The sequence below is a fragment of the Gorilla gorilla genome, chromosome 3, assembly GCF_029281585.2.
Source record: "Gorilla gorilla gorilla isolate KB3781 chromosome 3, NHGRI_mGorGor1-v2.1_pri, whole genome shotgun sequence".
In the NCBI taxonomy this organism is placed as follows: Eukaryota; Metazoa; Chordata; class Mammalia; order Primates; family Hominidae; genus Gorilla; species Gorilla gorilla.
Window position 1 is genome coordinate 9293155 of NC_073227.2, and position 19557 is coordinate 9312711.

The window sequence follows — 19557 nt, forward strand, 5'->3', positions numbered from 1 at the left end:
TCGCGGCATCGCCCGTCCGCGCCGGGTCCACACTCAGTCATCGCCGTCCGCACCGGGTCCACACTCGCGGCGTCGCCCGTCCGCGCCGGGTCCACACTCAGTCATTGCCGTCCGCGCCGGGTCCACACTCAGTCATTGCCGTCCGCGCCGGGTCCACTCTCGGTCATCGCCGTCCGCGCGGGGATGTGTCTGAAAAGTGTGGTGAGAGCTGTGTTCCTTGCGCATTTCTGAAGGCTCCTAGCCGCTGCAGTTGTCGGGAGCCATGGAGCCACATGACCTTGAGGTCCACCGGGGAGAGGAGGGTGCATTTCGGAGGCTAGAAGTGGCACCTGGAGGGGCTGGCCCTGGGTGTGATCACTGAGAGGAGGGAGGTGGAAAAAGATCTGGAAGATGCCCTCGGGAAGCAGAAGAAGGTGGGTGACCAGAGTGGGGTGCCCAGAGGGTAGGGCAGGGCAGACCAGAGGAGGGGGTGGGCTTGGCCCCCCCGGGAAGGAGGGATGGGGCTCTGTGAAAGTGAGAGCTGTGTGGACATGGAGCTTGTGAGTCTGACCAGGGAAGACAGAGGGTTCCAGACGGTGCGGGGGCCCCTTCAGTCTGGTTGTGTGGGGCAGGGTCCTCACCCCCAGGTGAGGGGCCTTGTAGGGCAGATTCCTGGAAGACCCTCAGGACGCAGGAGCGGAGGCTGCTGGCTGGGTGGGGATGGAGCCGAGAGCTGAGCGGGCAGCCCAGGCCTGAAGGACAGCACAGGGGCCTGTGTGAGGCCAGGAGGTGCTGGAGTGCAACACCCCCTGTGATCCAGGTCTGGTCTGTGACGCGTCAGGCCCTACAGCACCCCAGGCTGGCTGGCTCCCCAGAAGGCCTGTGGTCTCCATGGCCGCAGCGCATTCCGGGGACAGGGCAGAGTGCAGTCAGCAGAGGGAGGAGGCACGTGGGGCGTTCAGGGATCAAGGGGTCTCTGGGCCACGCTCCCTTCCCCAGCAGCTTTGAGGATGGCGGGGGCTGCCGTCTGCCCAGGACTGCAAGTGTCAGGCACAGCAGCTGCTGTTAACAGTCAAGGAATGTTCGGGTCAGTTTGAGAACTTCAGGGCCCAACGGCAGAGCCCCGGCAGACAGACTCAGGGCAGATGGTGGTTGTCAGCCGGGAGGGGGCGTGGAGCCCTGGGGGTGGTCAGGCCCATGTGGCCTTGGGACGAGAGGGAAGAGGTGGGATCGGCTGCGGGAGACACAGGGAAGTGGGTGACAAGGAGGCTCAGGGGCTACAGCAAAGGCCCCGGAGGCTTTTCCACACCCGAGTCCGTCCTCGGCCATGCCAGCCAGGTCAGGGGCTCAGTCCTGTGGGCCACCACAGCCGGCCGCACAGGCGGGGAAGGCGAAGCTCCACGGAGCACCCTGGTGGACAGTGGTGCTGTGGGGGCCATGGACCAGAAGGCGGAGCCCGTGCTCTGGGCTGGGTGGGGTGGCAGCTGCCAGTTCAAGGTCTGTCTTTTGTTTATTTACTTCATAAAATACTCCAGGTGTTTTGTTAGAAATTATTCTTGGCCGGGCATGGTGGCTCACATCTGTAATCCCAGCACTTTGGGAGGCCTGGGTGGGCAGATCCTGAGGTCAGGAGTGGAGACCAGCCTGGCCAACGTGGTGAAACCCCCGTCTCTACTAAAAATACAAAAAATTAGCTGGGTACTCAGGAGGCTGAGGCAGGAGAATGGTGTGAACCTGGGAGGCGGAGCTTGCAGTGAGCCGAGATCACGCCACTGCACTCCAGCCTGGGCGACAGAGCGAGATTCCGTCTCACAAAAAAAAAAAAAAAAAAAAAAAAAATTAGTTGGGTGTGGTGGTGCACGCCTGTAGCCCCAGCTACATGGGAGACTGAGACAGAATTGCTTGAATCCAGGAGGCAGAAGTTGCAGTGAGCTGAGATCACACCACTGCACTCCAGCCTGGTGACAGAGCAAGACTTTGTCTCAAAAAAAAAAAAAGCAAAGAAAAGAAATTACTGTCTTAGTGTTGATAAATCTGCCTTTATACATACCAATAGTTGTGCACACTGAGAGAAGTAGGCAGTTTGGGATCTGAAACTGGCTTGGTGACACCGCGGGCGCAGCAGGCGGGCAGATGCGGGCACAGGAGGGAGCTTCCCACACTGTTCAGGCCACCAGAGCCTGCGCTTCTGCGGTTGGTTTTGATGAGGACTCGTATTTCAGCTCCTGTCTCTCCGCGTCAGAGGCCGTGTGAGGTGCGTATTGCAGACCGCCGGCCACGCTGTGAGGGGTGTACATGTGGAGCCGTGACAATCGTGGGAAGTTCTGTTTCCAGCTTTAAGCTTTCGTTTATATTTCTGCATATCAAGAAATGATAAATTAAGACCTAATGAGAAGTTGTGGGCTAGACGTGGGGTGTGTAGGCTGCTGGGAGGAGGGGCAGCGGCCCTGAGGGGTTGTGGGGCCCATGGGACCATCTGACCCAGTGCATGGCGGAGCCGTGTCCATGTGAGGAGGGAGTAGGAACGGGCTCTGCGCTGTGGCTCCGTGGGCTGCCGAGGGCTGCTGTGGGCTCTGCGCTGTGGCTCCGTGGGCTGCCGAGGGCTGCTGTGGGCTCTGCGCTGTGGCTCTGTGGGCTGCTGAGGGCTGCTGTGGGCTCTGCGCTGTGGCTCTGTGGGCTGCCGAGGGCTGCTGTGGGCTCTGCGCTGTGACTCTGTGGGCTGTGGCTCTCTGGGATGCCGAGGGCTGCTGTGGGCTCTGCTCTGTGGCTCTGTGGGCTGCTGAGGGCTGCCGTGAGCTCTGCTCTGTGGCTCTGTGGGCTGCCGAGGGCTGCTGTGGGCTCTGCGCTGTGGCTCTGTGGGCTGTGGCTCCGTGGGCTGCCGAGGGCTGCTGTGGGCTCTGCGCTGTGGCTCTGTGGGCTGCTGAGGGCTGCTATGAGCTCTGCGCTGTGGCTCCGTGGGATGCCGAGGGCTGCTGTGGGCTCTGCGCTGTGGCTCTGTGGGCTGCCGAGGGCTGCTGTGGGCTCTGTGCTGTGGCTGTGTGGGCTGCAGAGGGCTGCTGTGGGTTCTGCTCTTATTTGCCCAGGGGAAACCCGAGTCGCTGCCCCTCATGTCCAGCCTCAGCGCTCATCCCCGGGTCCCCCAGCAGGTGACCACAGATGATGATGGAGCCTCCTGGAGCTGCCTCAGTTTCCCCAGCTGGCCCCTCACTGGCCTCCCCATTTCAGGAGCCCCGGGGCCACTCTCCGCCAGGCTCTCTGTGGCTCCAATTAACCCTCAGGTCGTCCCAGCCTCTCCCGAGCCATGGTTAGGATCGGCCCTGTCCACCGTGTGTCCATGGAAGTGAAACAGGCCACCAGCAGTGGGCAGCCGCGGGCGGGATGGGCTGTGGGGCAGAGGCTGGCGGGCAGGAATGGTCTCGTGGGTGCGCACCTGGGCTATGTGGCGCTGCGGCCGTGGCTTCTGCATGCCAGGGTCAGCAGCCATCTCGTCGGGTTTTTAATGTGCATTTCCCAGTTCACTGATACAGTTGAGCATTTAAAACATGCTTATTTGAAATTTCTCTTTTGTGAAGCTCTCTGTTGGCTAGAGTGGGGCTGGCAAACCCTGTGATGGAGCAGATGGTGAATATCGTGCGGCCCCAGGCGTCCCTCCAACGAGCAGCGCTGTGTGCTGGGAGCAGGCCCTGCGGGGGCCAGCAAACCCGCTCACACAGCGCACGAGGCACAGCCGGGCCATGATGGCCAGGCCCTGGTCTAGGTTGTGGCCCTGGAGGGACTGCCGAAATTTCCCTCAGGCCTTGGCTTTTTTTCTCCATGGTGCTTTTGAATAACTCAGGGTGCTTGTCTTTGACTTTGTCATTTCCTTCATGGTCAGTTTTGTTTTCTGTCTCGTAAATCTTCTCATCCACGATCGTGACGATACCCTCCTTAGCAACCTCCAAAGGTTCACGGTCGCCTTTTCCAGTGTCCTCACCCACCCGGCCCTGGTTATTTTTGAGGTGGGATGGTGCAATACAAGCTGAGAGTTTGGCTTTTTTTTTCTAATTTCACCACAGGAATGATGTTTATGGTGTGTGTTTTTAATTGTAAGATACACACTAAAATTCACCAGTTTTATTGTGCAGTTTGAAGACTTTTCACCCCCTGTCCAGTCTCATGGACTTGCCGGCAGTGCGGCCCAGAGCTCGGTCCCCGCAGGCCTCCCTCAGGTCCCTCTGTGGCCAGTCCCTGCCTTGGACTGTGTGTGCCTGCGTCCTCCCACCAGACTTGCCGTTGTTCTGGAATTGCGTGGCGTGTGGGAACGTGTGTGCGCTCCTGCGTCTGCCCCTCTCCCCTGTGGGATCGTGGGCACCTGCGTTGCTCACTCTCACTGCCGAGCCGCGTCTGCGTGGGGAGGGGTTACGCTGTGTTTATCATCCGCCTCCTGATGGACTAACTAGGTGGTTGTTTCCAGTTTGGGGCTGTTAGGAAAAGGGCTGCTTTGAACATTGTTGTATAAGACTTTGAGAGGATGTGTGTGTTAGCCAGTGTCTTTTTTTTGTTTGTTTGTTTTTGAGATGGAGTTTCACTCTTATTCCCCAGGCTAGAGTGCAAGGCACGATCTTGGCTTACTGCAACCTCCGCCTCCCGGGTTCAGGCAATTCTCCTGCCTCAGCCTCTCGAACAGCTGGGAGTACAGGCGCCTGCCATTACACCCGGCTAATTTTTTGTATTTTTTTTAGTAGAGACAGAGTTTCACCGTGTTAGCCAGGATGGTCTCCATCTCCTGACCTCATGATCTGCCAGCCTCGGCCTCTCAAAGTGCTGGGATTACAGGCATGAGCCACTATGCTTGGCTGAGTTTTGTTTTTTTTAAATCATGAATGGACAATGATTTTGTCAAATGATTTTTATGCACCTGCTGGGAAGATCATGTGATTTTTCTCCTTGTATCTTTTGTCATAAACTGTATCTTTTTCCCATAGGCATTAAGCCCACTTTGTTTTCTAGGACTCTGAGTTTGTCAAGAATGATTATCTTTTTGTATATTGCTTAAAAAGGATGACTAACCGTTTTCTTTGGATTTTCACCTCTGTGTTTCCTGGTGAGGTTAATGTTGAGTTCTTTCCGTCTGCCATGGTCAGTGCCTGGTTATTTCAGGCTCATAGCGTGAGTTGGAAAAAGGCTCCTTTTAGTTCTCCGAGAAGAGTATGAGACTGAATTATTTGTGCCCTGAGCGTCTGGTGAAACCACCTGCATCCCTCTGGGGCCTGATGCTGTCTTGGAAGGGACTTTCTGACCATTGACCTGGCTCCCTGAAGGTTCTGGAACTTCCTGGGTTTTCTCTGCTAGTCTCAATGCTGGTGAATTACTGTTCTAGGAACTTAGCAGTTTCACGTAAACTTTCCATTTTATTAGGGTCAAGTTCATCATATCTTGTCCGTGCTCAGACGTCACCTGCTTTAGGTGCACCCAGTTTAACAGTGCACGGCCAGCTCCCCCGAATCCATGGGTCCAGTCAACATAGATTGAAAATGTTTGGGAACCAAAACAATAAAAAATAACAGTACAACAATAACAATAATGCACATCTTAAAATACAGTAGAACAACCATTGACATAGTGTTTACAGCGTGTTGAGTGTCGTAAGTAATCTGGGGATGGCGTAGAGCGCGTGGGGGGCGGCGTGCACAGCGTGTTGAGTGTCGTAAGTAATCTGGGGATGGCGTAGAGCGCGTGGGGGGCGGCGTGCACAGCGTGTTGAGTGTCGTAAGTAATCTGGGGATGGCGTAGAGCGCGTGGGGGGCGGCGTGCACAGCGTGTTCAGTGTCGTAAGTAATCTGGGGATGGCGTAGAGCGCGTGGGGGGCGGCGTGCACAGCGTGTTGAGTGTCGTAAGTAATCTGGGGATGGCGTAGAGCGCGTGGGGGGCGGCGTGCACAGCGTGTTGAGTGTCGTAAGTAATCTGGGGATGGCGTAGAGCGCGTGGGGGGCGGCGTGCACAGCGTGTTGAGTGTCGTAAGTAATCTGGGGATGGCGTAGAGCGCGTGGGGGGCGGCGTGCACAGCGTGTTCAGTGTCGTAAGTAATCTGGGGATGGCGTAGAGCGCATGGGGGGCGGTGTGCACAGCGTGTTGAGTGTCGTAAGTAATCTGGGGATGGCGTAGAGCGCGTGGGGGGCGGCGTGCACAGCGTGTTGAGTGTCGTAAGTAATCTGGGGATGGCGTAGAGCGTGTGGGGGGGTGGCGTGCATAGCTTCTGTACAGACTCGACACCGCTTCATGTCCGGGACTTGAGCACCTATGGATTTTGGTATCAGCGGCGTCCTGGAACTAGTCCCCCACGGATACCAAGGGATGGCTGTGTTTGTCACCTTCTAACATAGTAAATAATTGACCTGTTTGTTTGTTAGTTATTGTCTGTCTTCCTTCATTAGAATGCTGGCTCCAAGGTCTGTGTCTGTGTTTTCACTGAAGTCCAAGAACTCCTGTCAGGAGCCTCCAGCTGTACTAGCCAACACAGGAGCCACTGGCCACAGTTTAACTAAAATTAAATACAATTAGAAATTCGTTCGGTTGGCCGGGTATGGTGGCTCACGCCTGTATTCCCAGCACTTTGGGAGGCCGAGGTGGGTGAATCACTGGAGGCCAGGAGTTCGAGACCAGCCTGGGCAACATGGTGAAACCCCATCTCTACTAAAAATACAAAAGTTAACTGGCCGTGGTGGCGGATGTCTATAATCCCAGCTACTCGTGAGGCCGAGGCACAAGAATTGCTTGAATCTGGAAAGTGGAGGTTACAGTGAGCCAAGATTGCACCACTGCACTCCGTCCTGGGTGACAGAGCGAGACTCCATCTCAAAAAAAAAAAAAAAAAAACCTGGGCTGGGCACGGTGGCTCATACCTGTAATCTCAGCACTTTGGGAGGCTGAGGCGGGAGGATCACTTGACCCCAGTAGTTTGCGGCTAGCCTGGATAACAGACCGAGACCCTGTCTCTACTAAAAATACAAAAATTAGCCAGGTGTGGTGGTGCATGCTTGTAATCCCAGCTACTCAGGAGGCTGAAGTGGGAGGATTGCTCAAGCCCAGGAGGTCAAGGCTGCAGTGAGCCAAGATCGTGCCACTGCACTGCAGCCTGGGTGGCAGAGCAAGATCCTGTCTCAAAAAAAAAAGAAATAATAATAATTATAATGAGATCCTTCAGTCCCACAAGCCACAGTTCAGGTGCTCCACGCCATGTGTGGTCAGCAGCTGTGCTGTTGGGCAGTGGAGATGTGGAAGCCCCCAGTGTTGCAGAATATTCCGGAAGCCTGGCTTTGAGCCTGGCTTCATTCTCTTCATCTTGTTTCTCTTCTCCCTAACTCAAGTGCCTCAGACATGCCTGCTGATCTCCCCTTATATTTGCCTGGGAAGACTAACTCTACTCTTTCCCTTCTTCCTCCCTTTTTATATAAAAGTTAACTGAGCTTCAAAGATTAGTTAATAAAAAGTGCAGTTATGGGAAACCGGAAGAGTAGAAATGATACAAATGGGGTAGAAAATGAAGAGCATGAAAGTATTTAATCTGTGTCACTAAGCCACAGACACTGTACCTCATCCCAGGCCCCCACTTTCCCCAGTCTGACTCCAGCCACCTGTTTCCCCAACTCAGACAGGAACGTGGGGGAGGCCACCGAGGTTCCCGGGGAAGCACTCCCAGCATGGCAGTTACCCTGATGCCCCATCCCAGACCCAGGGTCCCTACGTGGTCCCCTGGTCCCGGGTGGGGACCGTGTCCCTCCCCTGCCCCTCCCTGCCTGTCTGAGGCCCCAGGTGCCCTCCCTGTCCTCATCCCCGCCGAGCCCAACACCAGGCTCAGTGCCCACGCCGGGGCCCTTGGTGCACATCTGCTAGGCGCAGGCAGGTCTGTGACTGGGAGAGAACATGGTGCCCTGTGCACAGCAGCAGAATTGCGGGCATCTCTTGGCTGCGTCCTGGAGCCAGCCGTCACTGCCTTGCCTCTGAGGTCCTGCATTTCCCCAGATCACCCCTGAAATTCACCCTTCCTCTGGGGAGCTCCACAGACTCACATCCTGCCTTCTTGGACCCAAAACAGCATGATGGGGCCCCCAGCTGCCCCCCACCCCCGTGGGCCGCATGCCCACTCCTGCTGTCTCCGATGCCTTGGGCCTGGGCTCAGAGACGCCCGACAGGCACCGAGACCAGCCCGTGTCTCCCGGGTAGAGCCTGTTCTTCACGGTCCCTGAAGAACTTTTGGTTATTTTAAGCAAGGAACAGAGCAGTGTAACCAAGCCAGGCTTGGCACCGCGGGTGGGGTGGGGGTCGTCCGCCTCCGGCCCACGGGTAACCCTGTTGTGCTTTTTCTCCGCAGGCGTCACAATGTAGCAGGGACCCCAGGCGTCGTGCTCAGGTAAGTGCGCGTAGGCCGACTGCCCTACTCTTTCCGCACCTGTCAACTGCCGGACTCCACCGGGACCACGCTTTGTGCATGTGGTCGGCGTTCTTTGCAGTGCCTCTGAAACGCAGGCTCTGAGGACAGGCTGGAGCCATGCGTGGGTCCTTAGCTTTTCTCCCGGTCAGTACTTCTGATTGACCCCATTCCGCCCTTTGCTCGGTAGGGCTTGGTTGCAAGTTCCAGTAGGAATGGCGGAGTTGTGGCAGTGACACATCCATGATGCGAAGTGAACTAACAGGTGCCGTTTCTGTGCTAGAAAATGGAAAAAGAGCCAGGGCCGGAAGGAGGGTGCAGAAGCGAGTCCGCGTGCGGAGCCAGGAGGCAGCGTCGCGTGGGAGTGCTGGCCTGAAGCCTCCATGCCCCGGCAGAGGGACGGACACGCGGACGTCTAGCGGAGGTGAGGCCCACGCCCCCCGACCCCGGGGGTCCTGCTGACTCCTTGCCCTGCCCTGTTGCTGGCTGTGGCGAGGGCCGGCGATCATTAGGAGCCGGCTGGTCAGGACACGATGCAGTGTTCACGGTTCACTGCCGAGTTTTCCTGGCCCCTCCTGTGAGAGTCCAAGGTCCAGCCAGCTGTGGGGGGCCCAGGCCTCGATGGCAGTGCGGGGTGCAGAGGGCTGGTCTTCTTCCGTCACTGGTTCACTTGGGTTCGCTGCGTGTCGCGGAGGAGCAGTGCTGCTTGGGGCCGAGCCTGGGGCGTCAGCCCAGTGAGTTGTGAGGCGGTCGCCTAGCATCCTGCAGGGAGGTCCTCAGGGGCGCAGGGCAGGGCTGTCTGTCCCCTCCCGGGTGCTCTGTCCCCTCCTGGCTGGGCGTGGCCCTCGGGGGCGTAGGGCGGGGCTCCCCTCCCCTCGTGGGTGGGCGTGGTCCTCAGGGGCGTAGGGTGGGGCTCCCCCTCCCCTCCCGAGTGGGCGTGGTCGTCAGGGCGCGGGGTGGGGCTCCCCCCTCCCCTCCCTTCCCTTCCCTTCCCCTTCCCTCCCCTCCCCTCCTCTCCCTTCCCCTCCCCTCCCCTCCCCTCCCCTCCCCTCCCCTCCCCTCCCCTCCCCTCCCCTCCCTTCCCCTCCCTCTCCGTTCCTGGGCAGGCTCCCGTGTCCTCAGTATGCATCAGGTTTCCCGAACCTCACAGCCCCGCAGGGAGGAGGAGGAGGGGAGGATTTGACTTTGGAAGTCTCTGTGACCAGGTGAGAACTGCAAGCGTAAAGGTGGTGGCAGAGTGGTCGGGGACAGGCCTCACCCACAAACATGTGGCCCCTGGATGAGCCCAGCTCTCAGCTGCTTCGTGGGACTGCAGCTGGACTCCCAGGCCCGCGCCTGCAGCAGGCGATGTGGGGCTCAGCAGAGAGCTCCAGGCTGGGCCTCTTGGTGGTGGTGATGACGGAAGTGGTGTCACACATGCAGCAGTTTGGGTCGCGGCTTTCCGTCCCCACTGAGGGAAACTCGTGCCTGCTGCTCCCCTGGTGAAAGGTGTGGGGAGCGAACTCCCAGTAGTGGGGTGCACCCTGGCCACCCTGAGTCCCCACCAGCCTGCGCACGTGGAGCGGCCCTGCTCTCTTGCCTCAAGCACGGAAGCAAATCACCAGGCTCTGCCTGCCGTCGTGCGGTGACATCGGGGGTCACCTCCCCGAAGGCGCAGGTCTGGTGGGCGAACAGAGCGGCTGCGGCAGCTGTCAAGGCAGGGCCTCTGCCAGCCACTGTGGCCTGGCATTGTGCCCACCCTGTGAGGGTAGGGTGGGGCCCCTGCCGCGTGCTGCCTCCGCTTCTGCCCCGTGCTGCCTCAGGCTCTGGGAGACACAGCCTCAGGAGACACGGTGGAAGCCGCGCCGGCCCCGGAAGTGAATGGGGAGGAAGGGGTGTGAGCATACAGCCCAGACTCTAAACTGGGCCCAGGGGTCGCGCTGTGAGCCGCAGAGGGTCCAGGTGCCCGGAGCCTGCCCATCCTCATCCCATCCGGCAGCTCTGCCTTGGCGGGCTCCTCCTGCTCCTTCCGCTTTCACAGAAGACAGATAGCCCGGGGATCCTGCCTCTCTGCAGCTTTATGGACCCTCCTCAGTCCTCACTGCAGGAGGAGAGGAGGGGGTGTTGGGCACAGAGAGAAGCCAGTGCGGGGGAGCCGGGGGCTTTTGAAAAGGTGGGCTTGTCCCAGTGCACGCAGACACTGGATTGCTGACCGTGCCCTGCACATGGGAGCCTGGGACCCCGTGAGCCCAAGAGGCTCCTGCCACCCAGGCCTCAGGGCCTGCACTGTCCTCCCTGGGGGCGGCTGTCAGAGCTCAGCCAAGGATGAAAGGCATGGAAGAGTTTCAGGTGTTAATTAATCGCGTTTTCTCTTGCAGAAGCCAAAGATGTTGACCAGGAAGATCAAGCTGTGGGACATCAACGCCCACATCACCTGCCGCCTGTGCAGCGGGTACCTCATCGACGCCACCACGGTGACCGAGTGTCTGCACACCTGTACGTGCCCTGCCCGCGCCACCCAGGGAGGGTGCGCCCTTCCCAGCTCTGTGCTCTTCAGAACCTTGGCTTTTGTGTTACCACACGCTTTTAGCTCTAGCCCGAAAAAGCAGGACCCAGGAGCAGGGGCAGAGACGATCTTGAAGATAAGCCAGAAAAGTCATTTCGCGCTGACGGTGCTGTGGGTGGTGTCATGATGGGGCCTCACTTAGGAGCGCGGAGCCCGGGAGAGGCCCCACATTCCTCCCACCCAGCAGCCAGGCCAGCAGCCGCTGTGACAGCGCTCACTGCTGGCAGTTTCCACATCTCCAGAGGAGCTCCTTAGATCCTGCAGAGGGGAACCTGCCAGTGTGTTCTTCACACCTGATGTGCGTCCTCACACCTGATGAGTCTGTGCTTTGGTGTTAGAGGACTCACACCTGGGGCTGGACCTGAGTGTTTTTCTAAGTGTGGCTACCGCTGACGGGCAGGTGCCATCCATCAGGCTGAGGCTCGGCTCTTATGCTAACCTGAGGCCCCATGGCTGGCGGCCCTGCTGGTGTGGACGACCGCTGTGTGCGTCTCTTGATGGCTGAGGAGCATTTTGTTTAAACAGGATGTTTAAAATGAAGTGTACGCTTATAATACAAGTGATGCTTGTGTATTTCTCACTTTAGGAAATAAAATATTTGCCAATTTGATAGAATTTTGACTTGAACGTTAATCGTATTTTTAGATATTGGTTAGGATATTTTATGTTAGGTTATTTTCATTTGATTTTATCTAGTTGTACGTAGAAGATACTGTCATCTTTTAGGACAAAGTATTGTAAAATTATCTGTTTTAGCCCATGTTCTGATGACCCACAGCTCTCTCACCTTTGAGCATCATCTCCCCATTCTAAGTTTTTTTCCCACTTAATTCCTAACCCTGCCTCTTTGAGGAAGCCCATTGACGGGGCAATTAAAACCTTCTCATTGCTCCCGAGACCAGAACGGCAAGATGTTTCCTTTCAGAAGCTGAGAGCCACAAGGAGGACAGCAGTGAGCATCTGTACAAAAATGAGCTCAGAGACGCCCGTGTTCAGTGGAGCACGCCGATGGGGTGGGCGCCCTGGCTCTAGACGCTCTCCTAACACACCTGTGCTTTGATGACAGTCTGCAGGAGCTGCCTGGTGAAGTACCTGGAGGAGAACAACACCTGCCCCACCTGCAGGATCGTGATCCACCAGAGCCACCCCCTGCAGTACATCGGGTGAGTGCGGGCCTTCCCAGGCCACAGTATGTGGGGCGAGTGCCCCCGGGCGTCTCTGTGTGTGGGCCTTTCCAGGCCACAGTACGTGGGGCGAGTGCCCCCGGGCGTCTCTGTGTGTGGGCCTTTCCAGGCCACAGTACGTGGGGCGAGTGCCCCCGGGCGTCTCTGTGAGTGCAGGCCTTCCCAGGCCACAGTACGTGGGGCGAGTGCCCCCGGGCGTCTCTGTGAGTGCGGGCCTTCCCAGGCCACAGTACGTGGGGCGAGTGCCCCCGGGCGTCTCTGTGAGTGCGGGCCTTCCCAGGCCACAGTACGTGGGGCGAGTGCCCCCGGGCGTCTCTGTGAGTGCGGGCCTTCCCAGGCCACAGTACGTGGGGCGAGTGCCCCCGGGCGTCTCTGTGAGTGCGGGCCTTCCCAGGCCACAGTACGTGGGGCGAGTGCCCCCGGGCGTCTCTGTGAGTGCGGGCCTTCCCAGGCCACAGTACGTGGGGCGAGTGCCCCCGGGCGTCTCTGTGAGTGCGGGCCTTCCCAGGCCACAGTACGTGGGGCGAGTGCCCCCGGGCGTCTCTGTGAGTGCGGGCCTTCCCAGGCCACAGTACGTGGGGCGAGTGCCCCCGGGCGTCTCTGTGAGTGTGGGCCTTCCCAGGCCACAGTACGTGGGGTGAGTGCCCCCGGGCGTCTCTGTGAGTGCGGGCCTTCCCAGGCCATAGCACTGTACTCCCATCCTGCCTTGGCAGCAGCGTCTCCTGACCAAGGGCACCCCAGGAGCTGCACACGAAGAACCTGTGTCCAGCACTCACCAGGCCATCCTGCCAGGCCTGCCCAGGCTGTGCCTGCAGATACATTTCCATCAATACTTAGGTAGTCCGGGCGCAGTGGCTCATGCCTGTAATCCCAGCACTTTGGGAGGCCGACACAGGCAGATCACCTGAGGTCAGGAGTTTGAGACCAGCCTGACCAATGTGGAGAAACCCCATCTCTCCTAAAAGTAGAAAGTTAGCTGGGTATGGTGGTGCATGCCTATAATCCCAGCTACTCAGGAGGCTGAGGCAGGAGAATCACTTGAACCCAGGAGGCCGAGGTTGCAGTAAGCGGAGATTGCGCCGTTGCACTCCAGCCTGGCGACAGAGCGAGACTCTGTGTCAAAGAGAAAGAAAAAATACTTAGTCAAGTTAAATTGTTGGAGAGCCCTCAAGACCAAGTTGAATCTCATGAGTTTTACGCAGAATTTGCTGAAGTTAAATTTGATGTGAGCCGGCCCTTGGATACCCCTTTCACCTTTCTGCTGTGGAGCAGGTGGTCCTGGGGCCCTGGCCCTGCTGCCCCTGACACATGGCCAAGGTCCTTCTCCCTGTGCTGTGCTCTTCTGCCCAGGGTCACAGCGAGCCTGGACTCACCCCTGGGCCAGCCACCGTTTCTGGAGAAGGCAACTCTTGCCTGGGCGTCAGCAGGAGGCCAAGGGGCCAGCCAGGTGGAGCGTGTGGTTCTCACACAGATTTGGGAGGTCGTTCAGATTTGGGGGGTTGCTCCAAAGGAAGGGAAATGCTCCCCGTACCACGAGGGTAGTAGAGATAATTCTGAAGACACATTTTGAAGGAGGAAAGGCAGATGTGTTTGTTTTTCCCTTTTATTATTATTTTTTTTAATTTTATTTATTTTTCTTGAGATGGAGTCTTGCTCTGTCGCCAGGCTGGAGTGCAATGGCGCCATCTCAGCTCACCGCAACCTCCACCTCCCGGGTTCAAGTGATTCTCCTGCCTCAGCCTCCCGAGTAGCTGGAATTACAGGCGCATGTCACCACACCCAGCTAATTTTTGTATTTTTAGTAGAGATAGGGTTTCACCATGTTGGCCAGGCTGGTTTCAAACTTCTGATCTCAGGTCATCTGCCCGCCTCAGTCTCCCCAAATGCTAGGATTACAGGTCTGAGCCACTGCACCCGGCCCTTACAGACTTTTCTTTACATTATTTGGAAACATTCTAGAAAAGCCTCTGTTCAGTGGAAATCCCACAAAGACCAGGAGACCCCAGGAAGCACTTGGTGGGAGGGGCAGGGACAGTGTCCCCTGAGCGCACAGGATGCAGGGAACCCGGGGTGTCCGCAGGGACGGTGTCCCCTGAGCGCACGGGACGCGGGGAACCCGGGGTGTCCGCGGGGACGGTGTCCCCTGAGCGCACGGGACGCGGGGAACCCGGGGTGTCCGCGGGGACGGTGTCCCCTGAGCGCACGGGACGCGGGGAACCCGGGGTGTCCGCGGGGACGGTGTCCCCTGAGCGCACGGGACGCGGGGAACCCGGGGTGTCCGCGGGGACGGTGTCCCCTGAGCGCACGGGACGCGGGGAACCCGGGGTGTCCGCGGGGACGGTGTCCCCTGAGCGCACGGGACGCGGGGAACCCGGGGTGTCCGCGGGGACGGTGTCCCCTGAGCGCACGGGACGCGGGGAACCCGGGGTGTCCGCGGGGACGGTGTCCCCTGAGCGCACGGGACGCGGGGAACCCGGGGTGTCTGCAGGGACAGTGTCGCGGGGAACCTGGGGTGTCTGCAGGGACGGTGTCCCCTGAGCGCATGGGACGCGGGGAACCTGCGGTGTCTGCAGGGACGGTGTCCCCTGAGCGCATGGGACGCGGGGAACCTGGGGTGTCCGGCAGACAGAAGCACGGGTCTGCTTCTCTGTCATTATTTGAAATGTTTGAAGCAGCCAGAGCCCAAGTTAAATGACGCGTTAATTCAGCTCATACATGGCTTTTGGTGACACATTTTTTCCTGTGTAAACTAGAAGTAAAATTCCAACAAAGCTCCAGACTGGTGATTCTGAACTTTGATATTGTTAAATGGAAAGTGTACAAGAATTATAGAATTAACATTTCCAGCTAACTCCACCTTTCTGTTCTTTTGCCAGTCATGACAGAACCATGCAAGATATTGTTTACAAATTGGTACCAGGCCTCCAAGAAGGTGAGTGTCCGACTGTCTCGCTGATCCCTGAGGTCCCAGCCTGGCCTTTGCAGCCCCTGCTCTCCTGGAAGTTTGGTTCTCAGATGGGAGGCCCCTTTCCTTTTGGCCGAATCACCGTCTTCTCATCCCTGCTGTCAGCCCAACTTCATTTCCTTGGCTGGTCTCTTCTTTCGTCTGTCTAAGATGCGTAGACATCTTTCTACCCCTTCTGTGTATTCATTCAGCAAGTATGGATCGCATGTTTAGCGCATGGGACCCCCAGGGCTCAACGCAGCTCCTGCCCTTCCCAGGACCCTGCCTTCTTCCTGGGCCCCACCTCCTGTCCCAGGCCTGCCTCCCCTCATCCCACAGCGCCAGCCTCCCCACAACAGAGGAGCAGCACGTTGGCATAGCGGGTAGCTGGTGTTTCTAGAAAAACTTCACCATAAGTCAAATTTCATTTAGAATTAAAAGAAATACCAAGTAGTACAAATACCCTGAAAGTGGAAATCGGTTGCTTGGGGATCGCTCAGCTGAAAGCTCCCCAGCTCCCGACACTCTCACGGTGGTGGCCCTCCGCTGGCGACCGGCAAGGAGGCCAAGGAGGGGCCAGGTCAGCGCCAGGTGGGCTGTCCTGGTATTCTGCTCATCAGACCTTTCAAAGGCAGATAGAGAAGCTGAGAATTCACTTGGGCTGGTTCTCACTATATCTCAGAAGAGGGTTGGAATTCAAAACACAGCTGAATATGCCAGATCCGTAGAAACCGTATCTTGCCTTTACTGCGTGACCCAGAGAATCATACTGCTAGAGGCTTCTTCCCTACTCACAGAGGTCATTCATGCAGGAAGAATTTAGATTTCCTGAGTAAACGTAGATAAAACAATTAGTCTTTTAATATCTGAAAGTTTTTTAGTCCTGGGAAAAGGCAAAGGATACATTCGAGTTAAATGCTGACACCTTAAGAAACGTTTGCACCGAGTGTTTCAGACGCGTAGCAGTGGGCGGGATCGGGGCGGGACCCCAAGTTTTGTGACCCCCGCCGGTGCTGACACTTTAAGAAACGTTTGTGGCCGGGTGCAGTGGCTCACGCCTGTAATCCCAGCACTTTGGGAGGCCGAGGCGGGTGGATCATCAGGTCAAGAGTTTGAGACCAGCCAGACCAACATAGTGAAACCCTGTCTCTACCAAAAATACAAAAAAAAAAAAAAAAAAAAAATTAGTCGGGCGTGGTGTCGGGTGCCTGTAATCCCAGCTACTCAGGAGGCTGAGGCAGGAGAATCGCTTGAACCCGGGAGGCAGAGGTTGCAGTGAGCTGAGATCGCGCCATTGCACTCCAGGCTGGGCGACAGAGCAAGACTCTGTCTCAAAAAAAAATAAAGTTTGCACTGGAGCGTTTCAAACGCTTAGCAGTGGGCGGGATCGGGGCAGGAACCTCGAGTTTTGTGACCCCCACCCCCCGCCAGCAGTTTCTAGGCGTGGCTGTCCTTGCTGCACCTGCTGCTCCCTCAGCCTCACCCCGTGGCCTTTGATCTGTAAAGGCTGCAGTACGTATCCCCAAAAGATAAGGGTTCTTCTTAAAGCTCATAACCACAATACCTTGATAACGTTTAGGAAAATAGTAGAGATTCCTTAATACCAAATAGCCACTCAGCGCTGACATTTCTAGTTGTCTCATAAATGCGGTGCTTTTTGGTTGTTGTTTATTTCTTTATTTATTTTGAGACCTGGTCTCTGCTGCCCAGGCTGGAGTGCAGTGGTGCTATCACAGCTCACTGTAGCCTCAACCTCCCAGGCTCCAGTGATTCTCCCATCTCAGCCTGCCGGGTAGCTGGAACTACAGGCAAGCACCTCCATCCTGGCTAATTTTTTGTAGATATAGGGTTTTGCTGTGTTGCCCAGACTGGTCTTGAACTCCTGGGCTCAAGCAGTCCTCCTGCCTTGGCCTCCCAAAGTGCTGGGATTACAGGTGTGAGCCCCCACACCCAGCCTGTTTTTGTTTATTCCAATCAGGATCCAGAGAATGCCACTGACTCATGGGCCTCCTTCTGGTTCCCTCCTGCCTCTGCCTTCCCATTGTCCTGGGTTGTCCTGCGGCAGTGGACCTGGGTGCGTTCCACCTGTGTTTTTGGGAAGCCCGCTTCTGGGCATCCATCAGGGCAGGTGTCGTCCACGTGCTGAGCCGGGTGGCACTGAGATCTGCATGCCACCTCCGTTCCATCGTTCGTCTCCACATGTTAGTTGGAGTGTGCGTCCAGCCTGGAGCAGGTTGTATGTTCTCGTCCACCTCAGCACGCTCTTGTCTGGTGTGGATGCTGCCAACTCCACTCTACATTGAAGAAGTCGAGAGGCAAGAGGTTCCAGAGTGCTCCAGATTGACACCCCCAGGGCACGGTGGCCCCGAGCCGTCTCCCTGACCAGCTCCTGTCTCTGGCCACCGTATTTTCCATTGAGTCAATATTCTTTTTCTTCTTGTTTCTCAAGCTTTCAGTCATTTGTGGCTCTTTAGCAGGAGGATTCTAACTTTAAAACTATTACCAGTGCACCTATTTTCTTGATGGAGGCTACTTGCAATTTGTTTAGTTTTATCTGTGGTGCAGACAATTGCAAACCTGATTTCTCCGACCAGAGGCCTCTTCCTGAAACGCGCGTTAGCTGCAAGGGTGCGGTGGTGAGGCGAGGCGTCAGCCCTCGAGGGTCCAGGTGCCTGTTTTGGAGGAGACGCCAACAGGGTCCTGCCCCTCCCACCTGGGCTCCGGGCAGGCCCTCCACGCTGTCCCCGCACCCCCACATGGTGGGGGCTTGCTGGAAGAGAGTTCCCTGCTAGATCAGAGGTGGGGTTAGGTTTTTAGTGGTTTGTTGTTTCTTTTTGTTTTTATAAATTTTTTTAGAAACCTGTCTTCATAGAGGCAACATGTTTAAAACATTTATCAAAGTGTCCATTCTCAGTCTCTGCCCACTCTGGGCTCTTTCACTCGGTGGGCGTGTCATGGTCTTTGGGATGCCAGGCTCCTGTCCGTTCCTGGTGAGGGCCGTGGGGCTCACGTGCTCACCAGTCCTCTTTCCATGGATCCTGAACATGCCTGTCACCTCTTGCTTTAGAAACGTGGGGGCCGGACACAGTGTCTCATGCCTGTAACCCTAGCACTATGGGAGGCCGAGGCAGGAGGATCCCATGAGCTAAGAATGTTTCTTTCCATTTTTAAATAGTTGGAAAAAATCAAAAGCATCGTATTTTATGACGTGATAATTTAAGAATTGAAATTTCATGGTGTGTAGCCTGGTTGGAACCAGCCCCACTGGCTCAGCTGTGGTCGCCTTCACCCGTAAGCCCGTCCGTGGTGCAGCTGAGTGTGTGCCAGGCGTGTGCTGCCTGCCTGCCAGTGGCTTTGAGCTGCCCTCTGCACCGTGGCTGGAACTCATCGTCACTGCATTGGGACGTTTTCATGACCACATCAGAACGAGGAAAGGAGAAAAGGGGGGGACTTCCAGGGCTGCGTTTAGAAGCCGCAGTGAACTCTGGATTATTTTGTTGTTGAACTGTCATTGTTGATGGCAAAGCACCGACTTTCTCATCCGTCATACTGTAGCTACGCTGAGAGCAAACAGCCGACGATGGAGTCACTGACTCAACACCAGCAATATCCCCACTCACAGGAAAGCAGTGTTTACAAAATGCTGAAAATTTAAAATGGAATGTCTCATCACAGCAGAATTTCTTCTCAGAAGTGAAAATGAAGATATGGCTGTAGTCAGAATAAGCTTCCAGTTGGCTGATTCGTTAGCATTATGCCAACAGTGAGCTCATCAGATCAGGCTGGCCTGCCGCAGCTCAAGAGCAATGTCCGGAGACAGTGAGCTCTTATTTATTTATTTATTCAATCATTTTTGAGACGGAGTTTTGCTCTTGTTGCCCAGGCTGAGTGCAGTGGCACGATCTCAGCTCACTGCAACCTCCACCTCCCAGGTTCACACAGTTGTCCTGTCTCAGCCTCCTGAGTAGCTGGGATTACAGGCAGGTGCCACCATGCCCGGCTAATTTTTTGTATTTTTAGTAGAGACGGGGGTTTCACCACGTTGGCCAGGCTGGTCTCGAACTCCTGACCTCAGGTGATCCGCCCGCCTCAGCCTCCCACAGTGCCGGGATTACAGGTGTGAGCCACCGCGCCCGGCCCCAGTAGATGTTTCAGTGCCTGTATACACCTGACACTGAGTGCTGCTATTTTTAATCCTTGTTTATTCTTACAGGTGAAAGTTAAAGAAATGGGAACTAGAGCCAAGGGTCTGAAGCTGAGTTGCTTTCCACCGTGTCCATGGGGCTCTCTCCTTTGCACGGACCCTTGTGGCCTTTCTGTCGTTCCCGTCACGGCTCTTCTGCAGACTGATGGGAACAGCCTCCTGCTGTCAGCCCCCGTCTTGCAGGCCTCCATTCCAGCTGCTGGGATGTGATTATTTAAGGGAAACATTTTCTTTCAAGCTGCTCTCAGATTCTCCAGGCGAATCTTTCAGCATTTCCCTTGTGAGGCTCCAGCA

The 19557-nt window shown here is 56.6% G+C and overlaps 2 protein-coding genes across 2 annotated transcripts in view; both read left to right on the forward strand.

Annotated features, from left to right (window-relative positions):
* Positions 1-11989, forward strand: part of LOC101127950 (skin secretory protein xP2) — a 32665-nt gene extending 20676 nt beyond the window's left edge. The window contains exons 3-5 of the mRNA XM_063705147.1: positions 8330-8368; positions 8670-8810; positions 10744-11989. The gene's annotated coding sequence lies outside the window, so the exon portion shown is untranslated. The remainder of the gene's footprint in view (positions 1-8329; positions 8369-8669; positions 8811-10743) is intronic.
* A 1-nt stretch (position 11990) lies between these two features.
* The window catches only part of PCGF3 (polycomb group ring finger 3), a 32072-nt gene continuing 24505 nt past the window's right edge, over positions 11991-19557 (forward strand). The window contains exons 1-2 of the mRNA XM_063704930.1: positions 11991-12094; positions 14992-15047. Coding sequence (XP_063561000.1) covers positions 11991-12094; positions 14992-15047 — 160 coding nt within the window. The remainder of the gene's footprint in view (positions 12095-14991; positions 15048-19557) is intronic.